This window comes from Gilbertella persicaria, assembly GCF_025201335.1.
Source record: "Gilbertella persicaria strain CBS 190.32 chromosome Unknown B0P05scaffold_9, whole genome shotgun sequence".
Lineage (NCBI taxonomy): Eukaryota > Fungi > Mucoromycota > Mucoromycetes > Mucorales > Choanephoraceae > Gilbertella > Gilbertella persicaria.
In genome coordinates, this window is record NW_026251970.1 from 543,366 (window position 1) to 564,955 (window position 21,590).

General features: G+C 35.7%; 10 protein-coding genes across 10 annotated transcripts; 4 read left to right on the top strand and 6 right to left on the bottom strand.

Annotated features, from left to right (window-relative positions):
• Positions 1–917: 917 nt before the first annotated feature.
• On the bottom strand, positions 918–1,876 carry B0P05DRAFT_532351 (uncharacterized protein; the record flags this gene model as incomplete). The annotated part of the gene is made up of 3 exons (XM_051577077.1): positions 1,806–1,876; positions 1,272–1,413; positions 918–1,216 (listed from the first exon to the last, which is right to left on the bottom strand). Coding segments are annotated over exons 1-3 (395 nt in total), but the record flags the coding sequence as incomplete, so codon positions are not given.
• A 215-nt stretch (positions 1,877–2,091) lies between these two features.
• B0P05DRAFT_465436 (uncharacterized protein) lies at positions 2,092–2,457 on the bottom strand (the record flags this gene model as incomplete). The annotated part of the gene is made up of 1 exon (XM_051574270.1): positions 2,092–2,457. A coding segment is annotated over one exon (366 nt), but the record flags the coding sequence as incomplete, so codon positions are not given.
• A 3,374-nt stretch (positions 2,458–5,831) lies between these two features.
• B0P05DRAFT_375363 (uncharacterized protein) lies at positions 5,832–7,674 on the top strand. The gene is made up of 6 exons (XM_051573672.1): positions 5,832–6,294; positions 6,347–6,450; positions 6,507–6,577; positions 6,624–6,880; positions 6,927–7,059; positions 7,110–7,674. Exons 1-6 carry the CDS (start codon positions 5,867–5,869, stop codon positions 7,509–7,511), a joined length of 1,395 nt encoding a protein of 464 aa, XP_051437420.1. The 5' UTR covers positions 5,832–5,866; the 3' UTR covers positions 7,512–7,674.
• On the bottom strand, positions 7,628–9,008 carry B0P05DRAFT_465326 (kinase-like domain-containing protein; the record flags this gene model as incomplete). Its single annotated transcript, XM_051574261.1, has 2 exons — positions 7,628–8,395; positions 8,442–9,008. The coding sequence occupies 2 exons, from the start codon at positions 9,006–9,008 to the stop codon at positions 7,628–7,630; spliced, it is 1,335 nt and encodes a 444-aa protein (XP_051437421.1).
• Positions 9,009–10,201: 1,193 nt separating this feature from the next.
• Positions 10,202–13,364, bottom strand: B0P05DRAFT_532363 (uncharacterized protein). Its single transcript, XM_051577078.1, has 22 exons — positions 13,125–13,364; positions 12,745–13,077; positions 12,672–12,688; positions 12,596–12,629; positions 12,493–12,547; positions 12,437–12,444; positions 12,356–12,367; positions 12,208–12,299; positions 12,127–12,156; positions 12,002–12,076; positions 11,879–11,953; positions 11,816–11,825; positions 11,633–11,770; positions 11,412–11,582; positions 11,262–11,361; positions 11,157–11,217; positions 11,008–11,100; positions 10,773–10,959; positions 10,632–10,728; positions 10,554–10,579; positions 10,374–10,503; positions 10,202–10,321 (listed from the first exon to the last, which is right to left on the bottom strand). The coding sequence occupies exons 1-22, from the start codon at positions 13,309–13,311 to the stop codon at positions 10,234–10,236; spliced, it is 2,019 nt and encodes a 672-aa protein (XP_051437422.1). The 5' UTR covers positions 13,312–13,364; the 3' UTR covers positions 10,202–10,233.
• Positions 13,365–13,813: 449 nt separating this feature from the next.
• Positions 13,814–15,019, top strand: B0P05DRAFT_532373 (uncharacterized protein). The gene is made up of 6 exons (XM_051577079.1): positions 13,814–13,874; positions 13,922–13,955; positions 14,009–14,064; positions 14,113–14,277; positions 14,329–14,350; positions 14,401–15,019. The coding sequence occupies exons 1-6, from the start codon at positions 13,851–13,853 to the stop codon at positions 14,973–14,975; spliced, it is 876 nt and encodes a 291-aa protein (XP_051437423.1). The 5' UTR covers positions 13,814–13,850; the 3' UTR covers positions 14,976–15,019.
• B0P05DRAFT_532375 (endoplasmic reticulum protein) lies at positions 15,020–15,993 on the top strand. Its single transcript, XM_051577080.1, has 7 exons — positions 15,020–15,105; positions 15,151–15,174; positions 15,231–15,290; positions 15,341–15,378; positions 15,429–15,451; positions 15,499–15,646; positions 15,692–15,993. Exons 1-7 carry the CDS (start codon positions 15,061–15,063, stop codon positions 15,987–15,989), a joined length of 636 nt encoding a protein of 211 aa, XP_051437424.1. The 5' UTR covers positions 15,020–15,060; the 3' UTR covers positions 15,990–15,993.
• B0P05DRAFT_532387 (uncharacterized protein) lies at positions 15,994–17,791 on the bottom strand. The gene is made up of 5 exons (XM_051577081.1): positions 17,579–17,791; positions 17,298–17,533; positions 17,061–17,254; positions 16,387–17,015; positions 15,994–16,337 (listed from the first exon to the last, which is right to left on the bottom strand). The coding sequence occupies exons 1-5, from the start codon at positions 17,736–17,738 to the stop codon at positions 16,003–16,005; spliced, it is 1,554 nt and encodes a 517-aa protein (XP_051437425.1). The 5' UTR covers positions 17,739–17,791; the 3' UTR covers positions 15,994–16,002.
• On the bottom strand, positions 17,781–19,644 carry B0P05DRAFT_532390 (kinase-like domain-containing protein). Its single transcript, XM_051577082.1, has 4 exons — positions 19,528–19,644; positions 19,284–19,483; positions 19,083–19,236; positions 17,781–19,041 (listed from the first exon to the last, which is right to left on the bottom strand). Exons 1-4 carry the CDS (start codon positions 19,624–19,626, stop codon positions 17,902–17,904), a joined length of 1,593 nt encoding a protein of 530 aa, XP_051437426.1. The 5' UTR covers positions 19,627–19,644; the 3' UTR covers positions 17,781–17,901.
• Positions 19,645–20,687: 1,043 nt separating this feature from the next.
• On the top strand, positions 20,688–21,395 carry B0P05DRAFT_532393 (uncharacterized protein). The gene has a single exon (XM_051577083.1). It carries the CDS (start codon positions 20,923–20,925, stop codon positions 21,226–21,228), a length of 306 nt encoding a protein of 101 aa, XP_051437427.1. The 5' UTR covers positions 20,688–20,922; the 3' UTR covers positions 21,229–21,395.
• The last annotated feature ends 195 nt before the right edge of the window (positions 21,396–21,590 follow it).

Below are 21,590 nucleotides of genomic sequence, written 5' to 3' on the forward strand. Positions count from 1 at the left end.
CATTTTTTTTTACAATTTTGCTTTACTTTTGATATCAAAAAAGCAAGTAGTCTCTAGTAAAACAACGTCTAGATACTCAATGAATGCCGAGTAAACAATACTATCTGCACTATGCATTTGATGATTGTTTACTTTCTTGTCAATTTCTATTAACTGATAGTATACTTTTCACGAATAAGTCTTCCTTGTTCATGTATTGTAAATAAAACAATTTTCGAAATATTATTGCTCAAATACAGTGCTCCCAAAAAGATGAACGCATTAGAATAGATGAAGTGTCTTTCTTTTATTTATATGAAAGTACTATATATATCCAAGCGTTGCTCAAGATAGAATGGATGAAGATGTTCACCTTGTAATGGTCGTCTTACATTTATGATTAGTATGGCTAAGTAACAGCATCACTAATAAGCCTATGATGATGTTACTGACAACTAGTGTAAGCAAGCTCGGAGCAGTTTGATACTTTTCATGAAGGCATCAATTGCAAATGCGAGATATGTGCCTCGTCTTGTTTTGGTCTCATTTATCTGAATAAATTATTTACTTTTTCTTACATAGCAGACCAGCTGTGAAAAGAGGTTTTAGTGTTCTTGCACTTGGTGATAAAGCCAATGTAAAAGATTAGGAATCGAACAAGCCAAATTCGTCGATGAGCAACAAAAAAAACAAGTGTAAAATTCTCTACATTGTTTTTCATCTGAAGTGATATAGTGTTTATTTACTGAATGAACAAATATTACTGGTATTATATAAGAGTTTGATAAGCAACTACTATTTTGGGAGATATATCTTTATTTTAAGCATTTTCATTGGTCCGGATAAATAGTTTTAAATTTAGTACATATATTTTATTTTTTACCAGCTTACAGTCGACGAAACTAGTTTGGGCCAATAAAAGAAAATTTGGTCATTTCCAAATTAAATTGGGACAGAGATGTGAAAATGGGACAACAATGTTAGAATCCTTAAGCCTTCGCTACTTAAAGTTTAGGCACCATATTCGAGGTGGCGCTTTGTCGGGTGAACATGGTAGGGTGTCCTTGGCCGTTCCAAATAGATTGAGCGATTGTGAACATATTCTTAGAAGACATAACGTCTCGATTCCAAAAAATATTGCAGTTTTGCAAACTAATACTTGATTAATATTCCGTTTTTCGATACCACTTCCTTGCGTAATATGCTCCAATTTATTTTCAAGGCACGAGTTGCAAGTCTTTATAATACAGAAGTGTCAATATTCAAATTATGGCCAAGTAAACATTATACACCTTGGATGTCTTATACTCGTCTATATCCAGAAGTAACAACTCTCCGTGTTTTTCACGAATTCTTAACTGTCTGTACAACTTTTCAATGACACCATAACGTAAACCTTTAAACTTAGCATGCGACTTGTTTTTCAAACCATCTCTGTTGTGAACATATAGAATCTATATGCATATGATGATCTGACATTAAATAAGTCTTCAATTACATACTAAAATATATCATAATCAATTTACATCAGAAATAGACATAAAAAAACCTCTTGTGCTGAATAAGACAATAGATCTTTTAATAGATCAAGACTCATAACTGAAATCCATAATTTACATTATTTAGTTAATTTAAAGTAGTCTATGATAATAGAGACTCAGTCATTTGCATGAACTCTACGACTACTTACTCCGACATCTCTTCATGTATAAATACCTAGAGAATGAAGAGCTAGAAAAAGATATATATATTTTTGGGATAATAAACCTATACAAGTTCTAATCGACTTCTTTGTTTTTATCTTCTCTCTTACATCACAACAATCTCCAAAAACAATCAATGGCATTTTACTTTGATCACCTTCTTCAAACTTTTCCTTATGTGCCCTTCATTTAAATTATCAAGAATATTGCTTTAAGGAGAAGAATATAAGAAACATGTGCTATACCTTGACCTCATTCCCCCTGTATTTGGTGGATAATTATCATGATGACCGTGTTGATAACTGCTTGATGTCTTGCATCTCTTCCGTTTATTCTTTTTGGTGTTCTTTCTTTTCCTTGTTATATTTTTTTGCCCATTGATGAGAATGTTGACTGCATTTTCAATTGCTTATTGAGAGCCTTTGTAGTTGCACCATTTGGTTTTAGCAGTGTTAAAGCCGTAAAAATTTGCTAACGCTCGAAAATGTTGCAGAGCATACATAACATATTCTGTATAATGTTGGAGTTTTGCAGTTTTGGGTGAGGGAAAGTGGGTTTCAATCTGCTCTATATCCAACCTTTTCTTTCTATCTTGCTCTAGCTTTTTTCGGTTGACAGTGCCATTCATGTTGTAATACTCGGCAGTCGACAAACGCCTCAAATCGTTTTTATCATGATAGGATACAAAGATATCAGACCTATTTGTATCGACAGTGCAAGGACGAAAGTAACAATCAACCTCTTCACTAGCGAAATCATCTACCTTCAGGGATACTTTATCATTGGGTGATATGGAGTGAACCTTGTTGTGATGTAAGAGAGAAGATAAAAACAAAGAAGTCGATTAGAACTTGTATAGGTTTATTATCCCAAAAATATATATATCTTTTTCTAGCTCTTCATTCTCTAGGTATTTATACATGAAGAGATGTCGGAGTAAGTAGTCGTAGAGTTCATGCAAATGACTGAGTCTCTATTATCATAGACTACTTTAAATTAACTAAATAATGTAAATTATGGATTTCAGTTATGAGTCTTGATCTATTAAAAGATCTATTGTCTTATTCAGCACAAGAGGTTTTTTTATGTCTATTTCTGATGTAAATTGATTATGATATATTTTAGTATGTAATTGAAGACTTATTTAATGTCAGATCATCATATGCATATAGATTCTATATGTTCACAACAATGAGGAATCTTCGAGATGTCCAAAAAGTAAGCATTAGGTGCCAAGGAATGGCGCTAAATTCTTGTTTGAATTTCAGTCGGTTTATTGGTGGATACTGCGGTTGCTACAGTGGCTACTGGATTCATAAGAGAGTGCTGGGTAGTCGGTCGACGAGACAAAGGTATGGCTCGCTTAGCGATAGCAGCAAAGGTTGGTTTGGTGGTTGGATTTGGCTGGTTAGTGGACTCCGCCCTGGAGTGTAACGTATCGTTATCGGGAAGAACCATGTGTGAATATAAAGTAAGCATTGTATAATGACAGTAAATAACGGTAACTGGGATAATATGGATATTTACAAATAAGGAAACCATGATTATACCCTTTTAGGCAACAAGGAGAATTAAAGGATGTTGTGAACATATATGAATTCATATGCATAGATCAATAAATAATGATCATGGCAAAAGACCAGATCACATCTATGGCAATTGCAATGGATCTATAGTCACTGACATTCACTCATTCTACTAGAAGTACTACATCATCTTCATAGACAGAGATTATGAACCTAGTGACTCTGTTATTATCAATGGCCCTCATAAAGTGACAGTTAGGGCTAACAAATACACTAGTATTGGCATTTGACAAATATGTAATAGTTTATTCAAGTTCAGGTCAGATCATGTACTGTTGGCTGAGCTGACAACTTCCTCTAAAGGCATTTCTCTTAATTGCTCCTGATCTAACAGATCAATCCGTATTCAAGAAGCTAACCCCAAAACAATAGTTTGACCGAGAAGAAAAAGTATAAATACCTTGACATTCTATAGCAATTGAAAGATAACATTTCTTGGAGAAATAAAAACCTATACAAGTTCTAACGGACTTTCTCTGTGTTCTTACCTTTTCTCTTATTGAATATCTACTCTCTCTTCATCTCACAACAAAGGAGAATTTACATAGTCAACTCCCAGGCACAAGCTTTCAAAGTGTTAAGTAATCAATAATCAGTAATCACAATTAGTCAATAAATCAGGTAGTATAAAAGACAACCTGGAAAAGATGTATTTTAGAGGATAATTAATCACTTTTGTAATAAAGAAGTACTGAACAGTCTCACTGTATTTCTTTGTTTTCTTTTTATTCTATTCTATTTTCATTTGACAACCCAAACATCACAATAGCTATATATATATATATATATTAGTAAGATTCTTAAAAGGAAAATAAAGCGGCTCTTTGGAGCATTTTACCACATTTCGCGACTTCACTTCGTTAACATTCGTATTAATTTAAACATTATGAAAATATGAAGTTTCAATCCTAAATACAACATATAATGATTTACATAAAAAAAAATCTATAATTATTTGGTAAAATCAATGAGTATGCATCGAAGCATATTTTCTGTATTGTATTGTTCATTTTCTGTGCAAAATATTGCGTTTACCCGGCCAGGTATATAAAACCATTCATCCATTCGCTGTTTCCTTGATTATAATTTAATAGTCATTAATTAGTACCTACTAAATTAACTATCAAAAGTTGAGCCTAACATCATAAATGCATCCAAAGACTCCGGAAAGATAATTAATATCTTTTCTTCAGCATCTACTTATATATGTATATCATATTCAATTTATTTAGATTTTTATTTGTCAATGAAAAATATAAATGCATTTTTTTATATTAATATCTATATTGCACATAATCATACTAGCTTACATATAATACTTTGTTTTGTAGATACTGATTGTTTTTCTAGCCCTCAATGCATTCACTGTCCTTACTTCCGTCACAATACCATTGACACACTTGACCATTTCACATATATCGATCCTTCTCTTACCGCTCCTTCAATTCACCTCTTACGGCAACTCCTCAATCTCCATACCACCATCAGTCGCTCCAGTCATGCTGCATTCCCAACCCTATCCACACAACAAATCTGCGCTAGCACATTGGAAGGTCTATAGTCCAGCTATTGGCGTTCGGTTTTTGATTCCATACCCTTCACCTTTTCTACTGTACTCTTTATAGTCAAACGCCTGTTGACTAAACAATCCGATGAAAAAGAACTAATACTTTTTGACTGAAATCACTTTCCTTGCTAGTCAAACTTATGCACCTTTCCTCTCCCTTTCTTATTGCACATCATACCCCTCCAGTCTCAATTATCACTCATTATGACATCTTTAGGACTTTAAATAAAACAGGAACATAGTTCCCTTACAAAAAAAATCGTGGTAAAGGCTGGTCTAATGGGAGGTTACAATTGCGAAAGAAAGTTCCTGGTTGATCCTCTATTGGTTCTAAATTTATTTTCAGTATGGTGACTATATCACCAATGTTTATGTCTGTAGCAATTTCTGCCAAATTACTGTGGAATTTATTGAGAGGCAAAACAGGCGGGTAACATTGCATAGATATTTCGAGTAGTCTAGGTTATGAAGGAGCATGATAGAACATCCTACTTTTAGCTTGAACCAATTTGGTGGAATAATCTTCGATAGGATACTGGTCGGAAAAGGAATACTGAAATCAAGGCTTGAAAATTAGATCAGATTTGTTTACTTAAAAAAGCATATGATCGTTTTGGTACTTTTTTTATTAAATAGTTAGAGTTATATACATATTTCAATAAAAAAAGCTACATGTCGAACTTTCTTTTTTCTTCACTTTTTTACAGAAGAACAAGATAGTAAAAGACTTTTCTTGCAGTCTTATTTGAATTTGTTGTCTACGTGAAACAAACATAAGCATACAATATCTGAGCCAAAACTAAGAAGTGATGATAAACTATGCATAATAATGATTCTTACTTCTTCCTCTGAAGCTACAAAGTAGCGAACAAAGAATCAATGTGGCACACACCATCAAATTTATGCATAAAGCGAGATGTGGCTTTCCATCGTTACTTTGTTCAAACTCAGGCGCCGTTTGCTAAAGTGGCGACTTCCCCCCCTCCCCTCTTTTTTTGTGTTTTTCTTTTTTATACTAAAGTATCGGCTGTATGGGTTTATTTCGGTCAAAAGGGTATATTAAAGAACAAAACGACGAGGAAACAGAGCCACTTCATCATGGCGAAACAATAGAGATGACCGAACCCAGTCGAGTTTCCAGAGATATGCCCACACACCCAGACCACCCACTCTATCGTAAAATAGGTCAAATTGCTGAAGAAGGGTGGACTTCAGTGACTAATTTTGTTGTTCACCCACGCTCTTCAACACATATTGAAGTAGAAGACCCAGCACCGTCTATGCCAGATATAGCAAATGAATTAAAACGAAAGCTTTATCTATTGTTGGAAGAGCCAGCCAGTAGTCAAGCTGCTTTTTGGACAAATATAATTGTTTCGTTCCTGATTGTTTTTAGTGCTGTCACAACAACCATCGAAACGATTCCCTCATTTCGTTCTGCAAAAAGCAATCGTGTTTGGTATGAAATCTACTTAGAATAGTGCATTATCTAATGCCTTCTTGTTTTCTAGGTTTCATTTAGAATCAACGATGGTAGCATTATTTACTCTGGAATATCTACTAAGAATGTTTGCTCATTCAGACTCTTTGCGCATGTTGAAGCGATTCTTTTTGTGTAAGTAAATGCGAGATATGGACTACATGTTGATTTTATATAAATACAAAACAAAGCACCACTGTCTATTATTGATTTCATTTCGATTATTCCATTTTACATTGAGGTTATTGCTCAACATGATACAGTAAGTTGTGTGTAGAATGACTATCAAAATTGAATTTTGGGAATAGACATACGAATTTAGATTTACTATCTTAAGATTGTTTCGATTGTTGAGACTATTTAAGTCTTACAAATACTCGAATGCAATTGTAATGACAATTGAAGTTATGATGATGGCCTTTAGACGATCAGGGGATGCCCTGTCTGCCTTATTCTTTTTCACTGTCACTTGTGTTGTCTTGTTCTCAACATTGTTGTATTTTGCAGAACGTGGTATTTGGGATGAGACACTCGAGACATTTGTCGATTCTCAAGGATCCCCAAGGTAGAGTTGAATAGACAAAAACCTATATTCACCCTCTTGTGTATAGTTCATTTGACAGCATCCCTGCTGCATTCTGGTTTGTGTTGGTAACAATCACAACTACTGGCTATGGCGACATGGTGCCAACAACTTTTATTGGTAAATTAATCACTTTTCCAGCAATGATCTTTGGTGTTTTGGTAAGCCAATTGACTTATTGTGTCTGCATAGCCTAATAAGAAACACATAGTTGATTGCATTACCTTCTATTATTGTTGGAAGAAACTTTACTGTGGTTTGGGAAGGTATGAGAAGAAGACAGTTTTCTTCTCGGTTCTCAAATCCTATGGGTGGGGATGATATACTTATGCCACCCCAAAACAATGCTAGACAGAGCAGCCAAACTATGCCTCATCCTACCACTAATTTTGGCATTTTACCCAATCCCAATGAAGCAGAAATTTTAACACAAATAGAAGCCTTGATGACACTCACCTTAAAAAATCAAGCGGCCATTAATAGAATTGTCAGTGTGCTGGAGAAACAAGGCACAATGTCTTCCAAGACAGAAGAACAGAAAGATGACTATATTCCAACACACAAAGGAAAAGAGCCTTTATTAAAGAAAGACAACAATCCATTTGATGAATAAGTTTCTTTTTTTATCATTATAATTACTGTAATAGACTTTAGTAATCTAATCATAAAAAAAATAAAAAAGTGTATATATATGGGGTGTCTATCATCTATAATACAAGAACAATAATCTTAACGAGATCTAGGCGAATGATCAGATACACTAAAGCATGTATGATAGTGTCTCCAGCCATTTGGAAGTTCTCCATCATGGCAAAGTTCAACTGTTTGTATCCATTTTGATTCCAAGACTTGATCAGCTGTCCACCGTGTGTCTGGATTTGGATCTAACATGCCTGCCAAACATTCCTTTTCATCGTCCGAAAGATGATCCTTACCACTCAAATTGTCCCATAAGTCACACGCAAAAGCACCCAACTTGGCTCGTTGCTCAGCATACAAACCATAGTCTCTATCACCTCCATCAGCCGCTTGAGCAGCAATTGCAGCAGGCGAGTTAGGTTTAGCATCGGGAAGGGGACTAGCATTTGGTCTTCCTGTATAAAATGCAACAGCAAAAGGTAATTGTTGAAATCGAATACAGATAAAAGTGACCGCTGCACTCCAAACATCAAAAGCTTGACCATTATAGCCGTCTTCTTGACTTTTTAATGACCAAATCTCAGGAGACCAAAAGGGCTCTGAACCACACCATTTGCGAGAGACATGTGGTTCTTTTTCAAAGCATGTCTGGACTACATCGGCAACACCAAAATCAGCAATTTTAAGTGTGCCACCCTTTGTCAAGACGAGATTTTCCGGTTTAATGTCACGATGAGCAATGCCCAAATGATGTAAATGTTGTAAGCCTAGCATAAGTTGTTTGAATAAGCAAGCTGATTCCATTATAGGCATCGATGATTTTTCTGATAACAAACTAAACAAATCACCACCATCACACTAAAAGGAATGTTAGATATAAAAACACGAGCCAACAATCGCTTACATATTCCATGACTGTACACCAGCGGTCATGTTCGTCTACGACTAAATCCATTGTTTCAACTATATTTGGATGTCCACTGACAGTCTTGCTGATACAATATTCATTGTGCATACGTTTGAGGTAGTCTTTTTCATCTTCATTCCTGTCCTTTTTCATGAATTCTTTTACAGCCAAGATGCGTCCTCCTTTCGGCGATTGAACCAAACGTATCACAGCTGTCGCACCACTGGCAATGTTTTTCTTGTTGGTTGCTCCTGATGATTTGGAGTTGGACTTTTTGTTTGATTTGACATAGTCGCCATATTTTTCATTTAAGCGAGGCACATTAGCATAAGGTGATGAAAGTTCTGAATGATGATGGTGATGATGCAAATGTTTTTTTGTCCAAGAACTTGGACTTGCAATGAAACTTCCAATCGATCTGCTTAGTTTGTTTTGATGAGAAGAATGCTTGCTAGCAGAGCCTACAGATTGGTTTGACTCTACACTGTGATAGCTCTGAGCATCGCTACTGTCTCTACGTCTACTGACATAAAGGTTTTCTGCTGTATTTTCGACAGGCGTCATTTTTAAATTGGATCGAGAGCTGGAAGGGGAAAAAAATGAACTAAATCGAGTAGGCTTTTTTAAGATAGGAATAGATTTTAATAAGGAAGAGTCAGTTGAGCTTGATCTGGTTGTGCTATTTGAAGCAGAAGGCTGCGGATAAAAACCGTTTAGCATAGGCTCAGGCGATATTGATCGAGGCATCATTTGTTCTTTTACTGACATTATAAGTGAAGAGAAAGAAAGAAAGAAATAGAAAAAAGATCCTTATTTGAACAATGAGTTGCGGGTAATAGTTTGAAACTATCCGCTTCTCAAGGTGTGGTGTATTAGCTAATGTCCAATTAGGTCAGATTATATTTTTTATTGGATGGTTCTAACGTCATTTTTTTGCGATGTACATTAAAAGTTAAAGCCATTCTTTGTTTACAGTGATATAAGTTTGTCACACAACTCCCCTGACCAAAAAAGTTGATTAGCCAATAATAAAATAAAGAAGTTGACATAGATGTTTATCATTTTACATAGGAAGCCGTTACTGATTTATTGCTTTTCTGGAATAACCTCCTTAATCACCTTACAGGGATTTCCAGCAGCTAATACGTTGGCAGGAATATTTTTCGTGACAACAGCTCCTGCGCCAATGGTTGTGCCTTCACCAATATTAACACCAGGAAGAATAATAGCACCTCCACCAATCCAAACATTATCACCAATAACCACGTCTTTGCCCTGTTCAACACCTGTCTTTCTTAAAGTAGGGTCTAGTGGGTGATTCACTGCATAAATATGAACACCGGGTCCCATAAACACGTTATTGCCGACCTTGATTTTGCCTACATCCAAAAAGATGCAATCATAATTCATTTCAATATCATTGCCAAAAAAGATATTGTAGCCGTAGTCGCATCTGAAGCCGTAATTAACAAAATTGCCATCACCAAAAGATCCAAACAGTTGACGTGCAATTGCAGTACGATCTGGGCCTTGAGGTGTATTATTGAATTCTTTTAAAAGCTCTTGGCAGCGTCTTCTGTCATCTGCAAGCTCTTTATAGCCTGCATGATACCATTCGCCTGAAAGCATTTTGTCTTTTTCTGTCTTTTCGGTACTCATGTGGATAACAAAGTAAAATGAAAGAATAAAAGTATCCAAAAAAATAACACTATAAATACACCTAGGAAAAATAGAAATCAAAGAAAGCATATACTTGTACTACATTCAACAGATTTTGAACACGTATTTATTAGTTTTGAACGCCAATGTCTTCTCTCATGAAAGCCTCTGAAGAAGGTTCTCTTTCAAGGAAATCAATCAACAAGTCCATGCCATCCCTAATTGTCATTGTCAGTGCTGCCTTCACAAATCAAACGGAGTACTACTTACTTGCTGCTACCCTTTTCCAAAATCTTCTTTCTGTAAGAGAAACCGACTTCAGGGGAAAGCGTATCCTTTTCGAATTTGCTAAAGAACATGTCGCTAGAAAAGACCTTGGACCACATGTAGCCATAATAACCTTTCAAAAGTGTATTAGTACTCCGCTTATTCTTCTCCTTTTGAACTTACCGGCGTCATAACCACCCATCAAATGACTAGAATGTAAACAAGTTAGATAGTGGTAGAAAATAAACAAGTCTAACATACCCAAATGCAGCTTGGCCACAGGATCCTTCAGGAGCAGGAACCAAAGATATTTTAGCACGGAGGTCATTATAGACCTTAGTTGTATCAATACTTTCGTCTGAAGATTGATCAGCATATACAGTACGTCTTTCATACACTTACCGTCTGATGTATGGATAGTCATATCGAAGATACCAAAGAAAAGTTGACGAAGATTGAGCATGGCAGCATCGGCATTCTTTGCCTTGACAATTTTGTCGATAATTTCATCCGAAATGGGTTCATCAGTTTGAAAGTGAGCAGTGAGGTACTTGAGGGATTTAGGATCATAACACCAGTTTTCAAGCATCTATGACAGCTTATGAGATTTATATTTAATGATGCTTGAAAGACTTACCTGAGAAGGAGCTTCTACAAAGTCACCTTCAACAGAAGTACCGTGGAATCTGGCGTATTTAGTGCGAGAACAGAGATGATGCATAACATGACCCTAAAAAAAAGGAACAATCAGTACTCATGATATGTAAACGAAGGTAGATAACTTACAAGTTCATGGAACAAAGTGACTACTTCATCGTGCTTTAACAACGAAGGCTTATCAGCAGTACTAGTAAAAAGGCATTTAGAAAAAAAATTGATCTTTATACTTACGGCTTGGTGAAGTTGGCAACCATAGCAGCAATAGGAGCAACACGCTCGTTATTCTCGGCAATATAGGAAGGTTGGAGAGGGAAACAAGCAGCATGGGGGTCTAGCATTAACTCTATAAGCTTTCATCGCAGTTAATGAACAAATACTTACACTTGTTGTCACGAGGAAACAAGTCGAGATACATATAGCCAGAGAAGCTCTTGTCTTCGACAGCATCCCAACATTCGAACAATTGAACATCAGGGTGCCATACAACAGCCTTTTCAGCAGGAACTCTGGCAAACTTTAAACCTAGCACTTTCTCATAGATATCCAACATTTCTGTGTGAAGGGTGAGTCGATCGTTCCAATATACTGAACCATTTACTTACTTTGGATGGTTTTTTCAAGACTAAAGTATTTCTTGATTTCTTCTTGATCAACAGAGTATTCGTTTTCAAGATGAATACGTTGATAGTAGCTAGTGTCCCAAGCATTAAGTTTGCCGTCATAGTCCTCTCCACGAGAAGCTAGTTCATTAAGCTAAGCTAGGTATTCTATTGTGATTGATTTACCTTTTTCAGCCTATCTAAAGTTAATAACAGCTATTTTCTTTTGGGTATTAAGCACATGTTTACCTTCTTGAGTTCCTTCAATGCTTCAATCTCTTTTAATCCAGGAGCATGCAGCTTGTCAGCCAAATCATTCAAGAACTGATAGAACAAATTAAAAAAAAAAAAACTTTATTTTGTTTGACTTACTTTTTCAACAGCATCAACAGTCTTGGCCATCTTTACTTCGAGAACATAATCCGCATGAGACTTATAGCCCAAGATCTATGTAAGCCAGTGTTAGATGATGATATCTATTTTATGACTTTGCTTACTTTGGCGGCCTTGCGACGTAGTTTGAGAGCCTACAGAATAAAAGTGAGTAATCTAAAATTACCATTCTAAGAATATTTTACTTCTTCAAGAAGAGCAATGTTTTCCTTATTTCGAGATTCGTACGCGGTAGAATGGACCTTACGGGTATTCTCATTCTTACACAACTTGAGGACTATGCAAATACCATAAATGAACTACTCTTTCTAAAAGTGGGAATATATTACATACCAGGACGAATATCTAAACGGAGTCATAAAAAAAAGGGAAGAGACATTTAGCATTGTATGCATTATGTAGGTTTTTCTTTACCAGGATATCTATTATCAAACGATGAATAAAGATGCTATGTAAAGCATGCAACTTACTTCATTGTCAAGATGTATTTAGTAACACCATTTTCTTCTTCAGTCTTTAATCCGTCTAAAGTATTTATGAGGAATAATGACAACAACAAAAAAATAAACTCACTCAAGAAGTCATCATCAAGTCCATCTAACTCTTCCTATAGAATGATTAATAATGCTAATAGGATTAAGATAGGTACCTTGGTAAATTTGACAGCTAAAGTCCAAAATGAAATAAGTATCTCAAATAGCACTGCTTAGATTGTAACTTACTGCTGCTTTCACGAGCCCAGTTCTTATTGAATTCAATACAAGTTTCACTAAGTCGTTTACGAAGTTCCTTGAATTCGTTACGCTTTTCTTCAGGAAGATGAAGACCATTACGACGATACATTCTTTGCATCTTTTTCAAGAAGCGTGCATCTTCATAAGCCAAGCTTTCCAAATCAGTCTTGTCAATGTAGCTTGAAATAACAGTATAGAGATCGTGACGCATACTTTGATCAATACTGAATTGATCATACTTAGTTTCAGCAACAACAGAAGCTTCACGAACAGCAGCGTCAGGGGATATTTGACTCAAAGAACTCACGAGTTGAGCTTTGCCTACCATTTGTTTAGTCCACAGGTTAATCTGATGTCTCTTTACAAACCTGCCAATTTGTTTTCCATATTGACCAAACGAACAACGATATTTTCATATGTTTGTTCTTCAGGTTTCAAGGCAGAAATTTCATCATTGGTAGCAAGTTCTTCGGCAATAATTTCATTTGTAATTTGCTCTACTTGTTCAGCATTGATAGAGAAATCAAGGGAAGGAGGAGGAGCCACTTGGGTCATAGTGTTTGAATAGAGAAAAGAAAGGATCAATTAGAAAACGCGTCGTTATTTATCTTCACACATTATTTAAATTGCGATTGAATCCATTCTAATCGTCAAAGCTTAAACCATTACACAAATGTCACACCCTTTATAGTGTTATTGATCCTTTTCTTTAACAAAAGACAGTCTTGTTAGAGGTCAATGATAACAAGCATTTATTACTTGAACACTAAGGTCGATTTCTGAATTACTTATTTTGGTAACTTCATACTAGAATAGAAAGACTGCTGATCCATTGAATGGTAACTTGTATAAAAACAACCAATCACTCTGATTACATAATTATTCTCAAGAAATTGTAACAGACTATGCACATATGCTTATCTTTAGCTTTGCTTACAATAACTATATGAGGTTTATTCTGTTGCCTCAGTATAGAAAAAGCTTTGTTACAAACATATTTCTGTATGCTAAAAAAAAGAAAAGCTTTTTTTAATATTATTTTTAGTTCCATACTTTCTTTTTCTTTTTCTTTTTTTTTTTGTATGAAGTTATAGATGGACTTCGAGGCGAATCCCCTGGTCAGGAATAATAGTAGTAGAATAGTGTTATACTGATTTACTTATAGCGCTTGGGTCGTCCCCATTCCAATACAATAGAAGGTTAAATCGTTGAATCTAATAAAAAAAAGCGACATTGACATTATGTTCTATAGGTACAAAAGAAAGGAGGTCTAGTCTATATGAAACTCCTTGCCAAATAGATATTAAGGTAATGATGAACATAAAGTAGTGAGCCCTATATTGATTATGACCATAGCCAAATTCTTCCATATCAACACCATTATCCAACCGACAATCAATTGATGCAACTGAAAGACTCGAGTTTTTAAGGGAAATGCAACAAGCACGGGAAGAACTAGCTGAATTTCGAAAAAATGTAGCCGATCTGGCTAAACAAATGGATACTATCACACAGGATTTAGTGAGTCTATACAATCATACCAAGTGGCTCATCGACTTCTATTTTATATAGGCACAGTCTGGAGATAGAGTGTGTAAGTGATATCATTGGAAAGGCTTACCTGTATTCACTACTGAATAATAGCTGAAATTGAGCAAAATTTAACTGCAACAGAAGAATTGAATGTCAATCTTCAAGTGCTATTAGAGAAAGCAGTGAAATCCCAAAAAGAATCTGACGTGTTTGCTAATCAAGCCATTAAGAATATGTGTTCTGATCTTGCACTTGTTGTTTATGAAAATAATCAAATTCAAGGTAGACTAGCATCACTTGAAAATAATCAACAACAACAAAAGGGCAGCGTACATGATATGATTAAACGAATGCAAGAATATACACATATGCTTGAACAAGCTCAAAATACAATTCATATGCTGCAGGAACCCCATTTTGTCACTAAGTCACCTTCTGTTGTATTTCCCAGTAATGAGTCTATCAGCACCTCGAGAAGAACCAGTGTAGCATCTCTTTATGATGATGATAATCAGTCTGCCACTTCCTCTTCTACTATCACTACCATTCCAAAACCATTAGGGTGTACTTATGTTCAATCCCCACCCCTTGGACCTCACTTCACTTCTTTTAAACCACAACAAGGTATTCGCATGCTATTCGACCATGCTTACCAAGCATCTTTATCATGTAACAAACACGAATAATTTAATATAATATTTATTTAAAGTGGGGTTTAACTTCAGATATTTTCTTTTTTTCTCTTTTCTCTTTTTTTTCTCTCGAAACAATATGGCAATTTATTACGTTCTTACATTCGGTATTTTGGTCACTGAAGTAAGCTTATTTGTATTATTTATTTGTGTATTAAAAATGTAGTAGATGATCTTATTTGGCCTTTTAGTGGCAAGTATATAGATACACACTTACAATGGAAATGTTGGCTTATAAGCTTATTTTAGCTTCCTTTACCTTCCCGTTGGCGTCACCTTTCACTTAAATTTATCTCAACTTCGCCTGCTGTAAATAAGATTATGGCATTCAGTAGATAGGCTAATATACTCTCTATTAGATGGCCAAGGCTATGTACGTCTTAAAGATTGTATTTGGGTAAGGCTTTAAAACGCGTAAAAATCGAGTCATTCACATCTTTTGTATAGATTTATTTTCATCCTTTTTATTGGTAACGAAAAAGAAAAAAGGAAGGTTTTATCTAATACATCAGTTTAGATACCATCAATCGTCTTCAACGTATTGAGTCTGAGGTGGAAGGAGAACAACACCACCATGATTATTCTTATGAGACCAGCATTAAAGCTAAAAGATTTTATGCTCAGCGTAACCTTTACTTGACTGGCTTTACCTTATTTTTATCCTTGTGAGTCTAGACCAAGGATTTTCACTGTGCTTATTCTTTTTCTAGGATCTTGGAAAGAACAAGTGCTCTTGTCTTGGAATTATTACAACGTGAAGAAGATTTGAAAAAGGCCAAGACCGAAACAACTGAAATTACTAAAGGTCAACAACGTTTGATTAACATGGAAGACGACTACAAGAAACAGATTGATGTATTGCAGGTTCAAATCAAGGAATTGAAGCGACAAAAATTAGACTATGAAACTCTGAAGAAACAAGCAGATCAACAACAGAAAGAATATTCCAGATTGGCTGATGAACACAACCAACTTAGTCAATCCAACGAAGCTAAAAAAGACAAATAGTTTCCCTTTATTATTAAAAATGAAAAGAGAATTGTTGGCCTTGTCCACCAAAATGAAATCCTCCTGCACCACCAAAATGAGCAAAAGGATTACCATTGTGTTGATGTCCCCAAGGGTTGTGATGATGTTGTTGTTGGTTAGATTCAGGGTCATAAGGATCAAAGCCATTATCAAATTGCTCTCGTTTTTCAGGATCACTGAGTACTTCATAAGCCTGATTAATATCTGCCATTTTACTTTCTACTTGGCTTTTGTCTAATTCGCCAGAGTATTTATCAGGGTGCCATTCGTGTGCCTTTTTACGGTATGCTTTTTTAATGGATCGACTATCAGCGTCTCTAGGAATGTCTATATAAAATATGAATATGCTTTCTGATTGAGCCATCTTTGTGTTTACCTAAAATTTTGTAATAATCTCTCTTTTTACTTTGCTTTAATAGTTGTTGTGCACGCTGTAGCAGTTGTCTAATTTGATGGTCTTGTTGTCCACTTGCTTCAAATGCTTTCTCTAAATCTCGCACAGCACCTTCAAAGTCATTATCATTTAGCTTCATTTCACCTAGTTGCTTCAGGGCATCTTTGTTGTCGGGATCTAATTCTAAGGTAGCTTGACACCATTTATTGGCTTTATCTGTATCTTTGTTTTCTGAGGCAATAGCACATGCTAAAGAGAAGATCTTAAGATGAAGATACTTGGGTAAGCTAGCGGCATTCATTTCTTGAAGAATGGCTTGATAGGGTGCATCAATATCATTCACAATACCAGGCTTAGATCTAGTACCTATCAAGGCATTCATGGCAGTGGCAAATCGTTTTTGACTCTGGGCATCTGTACTCTTCTTGATTTCCTTTTCAATACGTTTGATCAGTCTAAAAAGAGATTTACAGGCACGATCTTCAGGGTCATAGTGGATGCATTGTTTGACTTGAGTCAATGCTCTATCAGGCTCATAAAGTGAAAAGTAGTTGAGGGATGCCAAGTTGTACAAGAGTTGTTTGTCAGAAGGGTTTAGATGTGCTACACGACTATAAACAGATGAGTTGATCAATATAGGTATAAGTCTACTTTACGTGAAATCATTGGCTGCTTCTTCAATCTCATTCTTTCCAATATGACACTTGGCACGAACAAGTCGCCATTGAGGTCTTTGAGGAGCCACACGAATCACTTCAGTCATATGTTGAATACACTGTTCATACTGTCTATCCTCAAAAGCTGTTTGACCCAACACACTTTGTGATTCAGCAAATTCCACAGAATCAAGCTAAACTTAAGTTAGGAATTGGTATTTGGATCTATTGACTTACTAAAGCCTTGACTTGTGGGTCGGATTGATTGTCTTTATGTTCTAGCAAGTCTTTTTTAGCAAGTGAAAATTCACCATCAGCAGCATAGAGTTTGGCACGCTGTAAAAGTGCCTTCTCAAAGCCAGGCTTCAAGTTTAAAATGGTTGAAAAGTCATCAATAGCTGCACTCGTTCTACCGAGTGATAAATAAGCAGTGGCTCTTTTATAGTATGAGATATAGTCGGATGGTCTTTGTTCTAATGCTATCATTAGCATTGTTATCTTTATTGTTTATTACTTACGAATAGCAGCATCAAAACTCATGAGAGCATCGTTTAATTTGCCAGTAGTTAAATATTGGTTTCCTTCTGCCAAATACTGCTCTGCAGTTTTTTCGGCAAAGGAAGAATGAAAGAGAAAGGGTATAGCAAGAGCAAATAAAAGACGACGATTTGATTTCATCACGAACTAGTAAAAAAAATAAAAAAAAATAAATAAAGAAGAGCTGTATTGACCTTGTTCATTAAATTATATGTCCTTTTATATATAAAAAATAGATATAAATAGACCAATAATATGCCGCTTTTTTAAAAAATTGACACGTATATGTTAGCCAATCATCGAATTAAATTTGATAAGAGGGGAAAAGTGCGCCATTGGTTATTGATTGTTCTTGTTGATCCAGAGGAGGTGAAAGCAATGGATTCAGGACAGACCCGTAATACTTTTGAATGGGCGATACACTATTCTCATGTTTAGCATGATCTTTAGCAAACGACTTTCTTCGAACACCAGCCAGAATATAGGGATCATCCTCTTCTTCGTCACTGTTAATGCTGTGCTTACTTTCACAATCAAAATGCCGCTTGAATTTGTTCTTTCGAGTCAAATATCGGTCAAACATCTCGCATGTGGTTTCACCTGAGATAAAAGGATGAGAAGCAGCTTCTTTTGGTGTCAATCGTTTCAAAGGATCTACATGAAGCACCTTTTTCAGAAAATCCAGTAAGTTTCGTCTGGTCTTCATTTCCTTTTCTATCTCGGAACTTGTCATGTCTTTACGAGGCATAGGATATTTCAGCACAAGTTCATTGAGTTGATTGGTGGAGAAGTAACGCTTGCTAGGTTTCTCTGGTTTACTTCGTTCCTCAGAGTACTGTTTGAGTGATTTAAAGTAATAGCGTATGCCAGTAGTTGTCATTTTGCGATTATAGTACCGATAACCGTATTTACTGTTCGCAATCATATAGTCGGGTAAGTCTCCGGCAGTTTCAATGATCCGAGAGAGTTGATTGTATTCTGAGCTTCCTGGAAATAAAGGCAGTCCTAAAAAGAGTTCAGCAACAATACAGCCAAAGGACCACATATCAATGGCTGTTGTATAGTTCACGCCAAGCAATACTTCTGGAGATCGATAAAATCTGGATTGAATGTAGCTATAAGCTTGTTGAGACTCATAGCATGCAGAGCCAAAGTCAATCACCTTGATAGCTGGTGATTCTAGAGTTCTTAGCAGAATATTCTCTGGCTTCAGGTCACAGTGAATGATTTTGGCTGATTTGGTGATTTGGAGTGTATCTAATATTTGACTTGAAAACACACGAACAAGGTTGGTAGATAGTCCTTTAAAGTGATTTTGCTTGATCAGTTCGTACAGGTTGACTGAAAGTAATTCAAAAACAATGCACAAGTGTTGCTTGTACACAAACGATTCTTTTAACCGAATAATATTGTGTTCATCATCGGGATCATCGTACCTATTTAGCTGTTCATAATAAGTCAGTCTATTTATTCGTATGTACGTACATGATTCAAAATTTCCACTTCAATCAAGCTTTGCTTGGTATAGGCAGGTTTGTTCTTTATCACTTTGATGGCTACTAATTCGTCTGTCTCTCTATTTCTACATCTTGCTACTTGTCCAAATGTACCAGCACCTAACATGTCTATAATTGAGTATCTTTAAAGAGCGTAAGTCATTGACTCCAAACATCGTCCCAGACTTACTTTTCTTTACTGTATTCGGGTCCAATAAGCCCATGAACATAAAGAATAAAATCTGCGTTTTCATTGTCATATCCATCATTCTTTAGCGCTAAACTCGGTTTGGTAAGGACACGTTTTGGGTTGCAAGCTTTGTCATATCGAAAAAGAGGGTTTCTTTTCTCAAACGTATTGCATATCTCAACTGTCATCTTTTGTACCAACTGTAATACATGATGTAAGTTCTTATCTATTATTTATTCTCTACCTTGCTGTCTTTCAGACTTGAGTCATTTTTAAATGCTGTAACTTTATTCTCCTTGTGCGTTATTGGTATAAAACTGTCAATGTCTTTGTTAAAAGACATGATATCAAACAAAAAAAAGAAAAAAGAAAAAAGAAAAACAGAGATTTTTACCCGCAACGGAAAAAATAGTACACCAAATTTGCATGAATTGTGTTTTACAGTGATTTTGAGAAACCTTATTTTCTATAGCCGTGAAAATCACTGACTATGACAAGAGTTTCATTGCAGTCGACAAGAAGTGTTGGGCACGTAATGCATCGAATAGACACAGCGAATATGAGTGTTTTGATAGATAGATAACACACTATGCTCCAGAGGTACTTTATTGACCCTCGGTATAAGTCGAATGAAACTAAGTAATACTTGTCCAAATGCTAGTCTCTGAATAAATTGACGCTTAATGAAACAAGGCATTTGTTCTCCTTCGCTTTGACCGAAGCTTGGGCGTAAAGTGGTCTGTTAATCTACAGATAGTGTTATAATGCTCATAAATCGTTGGCTTTTTTGATTTTGAAGTACTCCCTTATACACAGTACCGCCAGTAGCCATTCTCAAAAGTGGGCTATAGACATGTTCAATAAAAACATTTATTAATTGAGATGCTTTGATGTCGAACATTGCAGCATATAAAGTCTAAGGTATTTTGGACTCCAAAAGTGTCAACGAATGTGAGTTATTTTAATTTTTCATATTCGAAATAGAAACAAGCAACTACTTGCTAGTCAATACCTACTGAAAAGGATCTCTTTTGTACTAATTACAGTGTACAATGAACTTTGAATATAGATTTAAAGGCAATGCTCAAATGAACTGGCCTTTTTTTTATCTTAGTAAACTCGCTTTCTTTTTCTTAGAAGTACTCAGACATTGCCTTATCTGATTTCAGTTGGATCAGACCTACATTGGGTCATTCCGAAAAATTCTTGTTTTTTTTCCATCTTTACGAACCCTGACCCTCCCTGAACCTCCCATGGGTCAAAAGAATGGATTTCACCTGGCAGCCAAACCAATGGTACCATTTGATTGCTAGACTCCAAAGAACATGTTTCAAGTAAAAAGAGAAGCCATTTGGTAGTCTGGTTGTCGAGTAATGGTACTTTAAAGAATGGTGCGTTCAAGCTGTGTTTTGAGCATTTTTAAGCGTTTTTGCCCTAGATGTCTTACAGACCATGGTAGTGATTGATCTTTCCAAATTGATTACACTACTTTGAGTACCAGAGAACATAAAAAAAAAAGGAGAAGTAGGATCAGTCAATGATGCGAATGTGGAATAGATGAACGAAATATATCCAAGACGGCTGTGCTACATGTATCCACCCAGTCTCTGCGCACTATTTCTATAGTATAGTTGACACAATGTCTGTACTTTTGGGTTTTAATGCATTTCATCCACAGCTTTCACTAGTACAATCACTCACTATCTTGTTGTTTTTATGCATCCAAAGCCCAAAGAAGGCTTCAGACGCATGCTGTCGACTTTATAATCGGAAAATGAAAGAAGGATGTTCAGTTTTTCTGTTTGACCATCTGAAATCGAGCATGTATTTAGAACTGCCTAAAGACGCCGTTATTCTGCTTTTACACATTAACAAAAGCTGTAGATCTCTGCCTTTCAAGTCTATTGATGTAAGAGAAGCATCAACTTTGCTGATAGAATATTGAGAAAATGTACACTTTTACTTTTGAGGTTTTTGGCTTTTAGCGCATCGTTCTTGGAGTATTATCTACAATTAAAGGTTACCATAAGGGACTATAGCTTATGACGCTTATTCCGAGTACTCAGCCATGCCAATAACTTCATTTCTTGCCATGTAAAGACGAAAAGAAACACAAAAGTGGAGAATGAAACTATCTTTCATGACCAAGGCCCTTTTCGGAAATCGACTTTTTCAGGAACTAATCATACAGCGCCCTGTGTGGTTTTATTTGTCGTTCAAAAGAATACAAGCTGTGTCTCTATTTGAAGTTAAGATGCTTTAACACTTCATGGCCAACAAAATGTTTGCTACAAATATCATCTTTCA

Coding starts and splice junctions, on each gene's coding strand:
- B0P05DRAFT_375363 (XM_051573672.1), top strand. CDS start 5,867: ATGGGTTTATTTCGGTCAAAAGGGTATATTAAAGAACAAAACGACGAG. Junction 6,881..6,926: donor GATTCTCAAGGATCCCCAAG/GTAGAGTTGAAT, acceptor TCTTGTGTATAG/TTCATTTGACAGCATCCCTG. Junction 7,060..7,109: donor CAATGATCTTTGGTGTTTTG/GTAAGCCAATTG, acceptor AGAAACACATAG/TTGATTGCATTACCTTCTAT.
- B0P05DRAFT_532363 (XM_051577078.1), bottom strand. CDS start 13,311: ATGACCCAAGTGGCTCCTCCTCCTTCCCTTGATTTCTCTATCAATGCT. Junction 12,157..12,207: donor ACATTGCTCTTCTTGAAGAA/GTAAAATATTCT, acceptor TTTATTCTGTAG/GCTCTCAAACTACGTCGCAA. Junction 10,322..10,373: donor TTGGAAAAGGGTAGCAGCAA/GTAAGTAGTACT, acceptor AATGACAATTAG/GGATGGCATGGACTTGTTGA.
- B0P05DRAFT_532373 (XM_051577079.1), top strand. CDS start 13,851: ATGGACTTCGAGGCGAATCCCCTG. Junction 13,956..14,008: donor CCATTCCAATACAATAGAAG/GTTAAATCGTTG, acceptor TATGTTCTATAG/GTACAAAAGAAAGGAGGTCT. Junction 14,065..14,112: donor CTTGCCAAATAGATATTAAG/GTAATGATGAAC, acceptor TTATGACCATAG/CCAAATTCTTCCATATCAAC.
- B0P05DRAFT_532375 (XM_051577080.1), top strand. CDS start 15,061: ATGGCAATTTATTACGTTCTTACATTCGGTATTTTGGTCACTGAA. Junction 15,291..15,340: donor TTATCTCAACTTCGCCTGCT/GTAAATAAGATT, acceptor ACTCTCTATTAG/ATGGCCAAGGCTATGTACGT. Junction 15,647..15,691: donor TTTACCTTATTTTTATCCTT/GTGAGTCTAGAC, acceptor TTCTTTTTCTAG/GATCTTGGAAAGAACAAGTG.
- B0P05DRAFT_532387 (XM_051577081.1), bottom strand. CDS start 17,738: ATGAAATCAAATCGTCGTCTTTTATTTGCTCTTGCTATACCCTTTCTC. Junction 17,255..17,297: donor ACCCACAAGTCAAGGCTTTA/GTAAGTCAATAG, acceptor ACTTAAGTTTAG/CTTGATTCTGTGGAATTTGC. Junction 16,338..16,386: donor AGATTATTACAAAATTTTAG/GTAAACACAAAG, acceptor TATTTTATATAG/ACATTCCTAGAGACGCTGAT.
- B0P05DRAFT_532390 (XM_051577082.1), bottom strand. CDS start 19,626: ATGTCTTTTAACAAAGACATTGACAGTTTTATACCAATAACGCACAAG. Junction 19,237..19,283: donor CCCGAATACAGTAAAGAAAA/GTAAGTCTGGGA, acceptor CGCTCTTTAAAG/ATACTCAATTATAGACATGT. Junction 19,042..19,082: donor AAGTGGAAATTTTGAATCAT/GTACGTACATAC, acceptor TATTATGAACAG/CTAAATAGGTACGATGATCC.
- B0P05DRAFT_532393 (XM_051577083.1), top strand. CDS start 20,923: ATGTCTGTACTTTTGGGTTTTAATGCATTTCATCCACAGCTTTCACTA.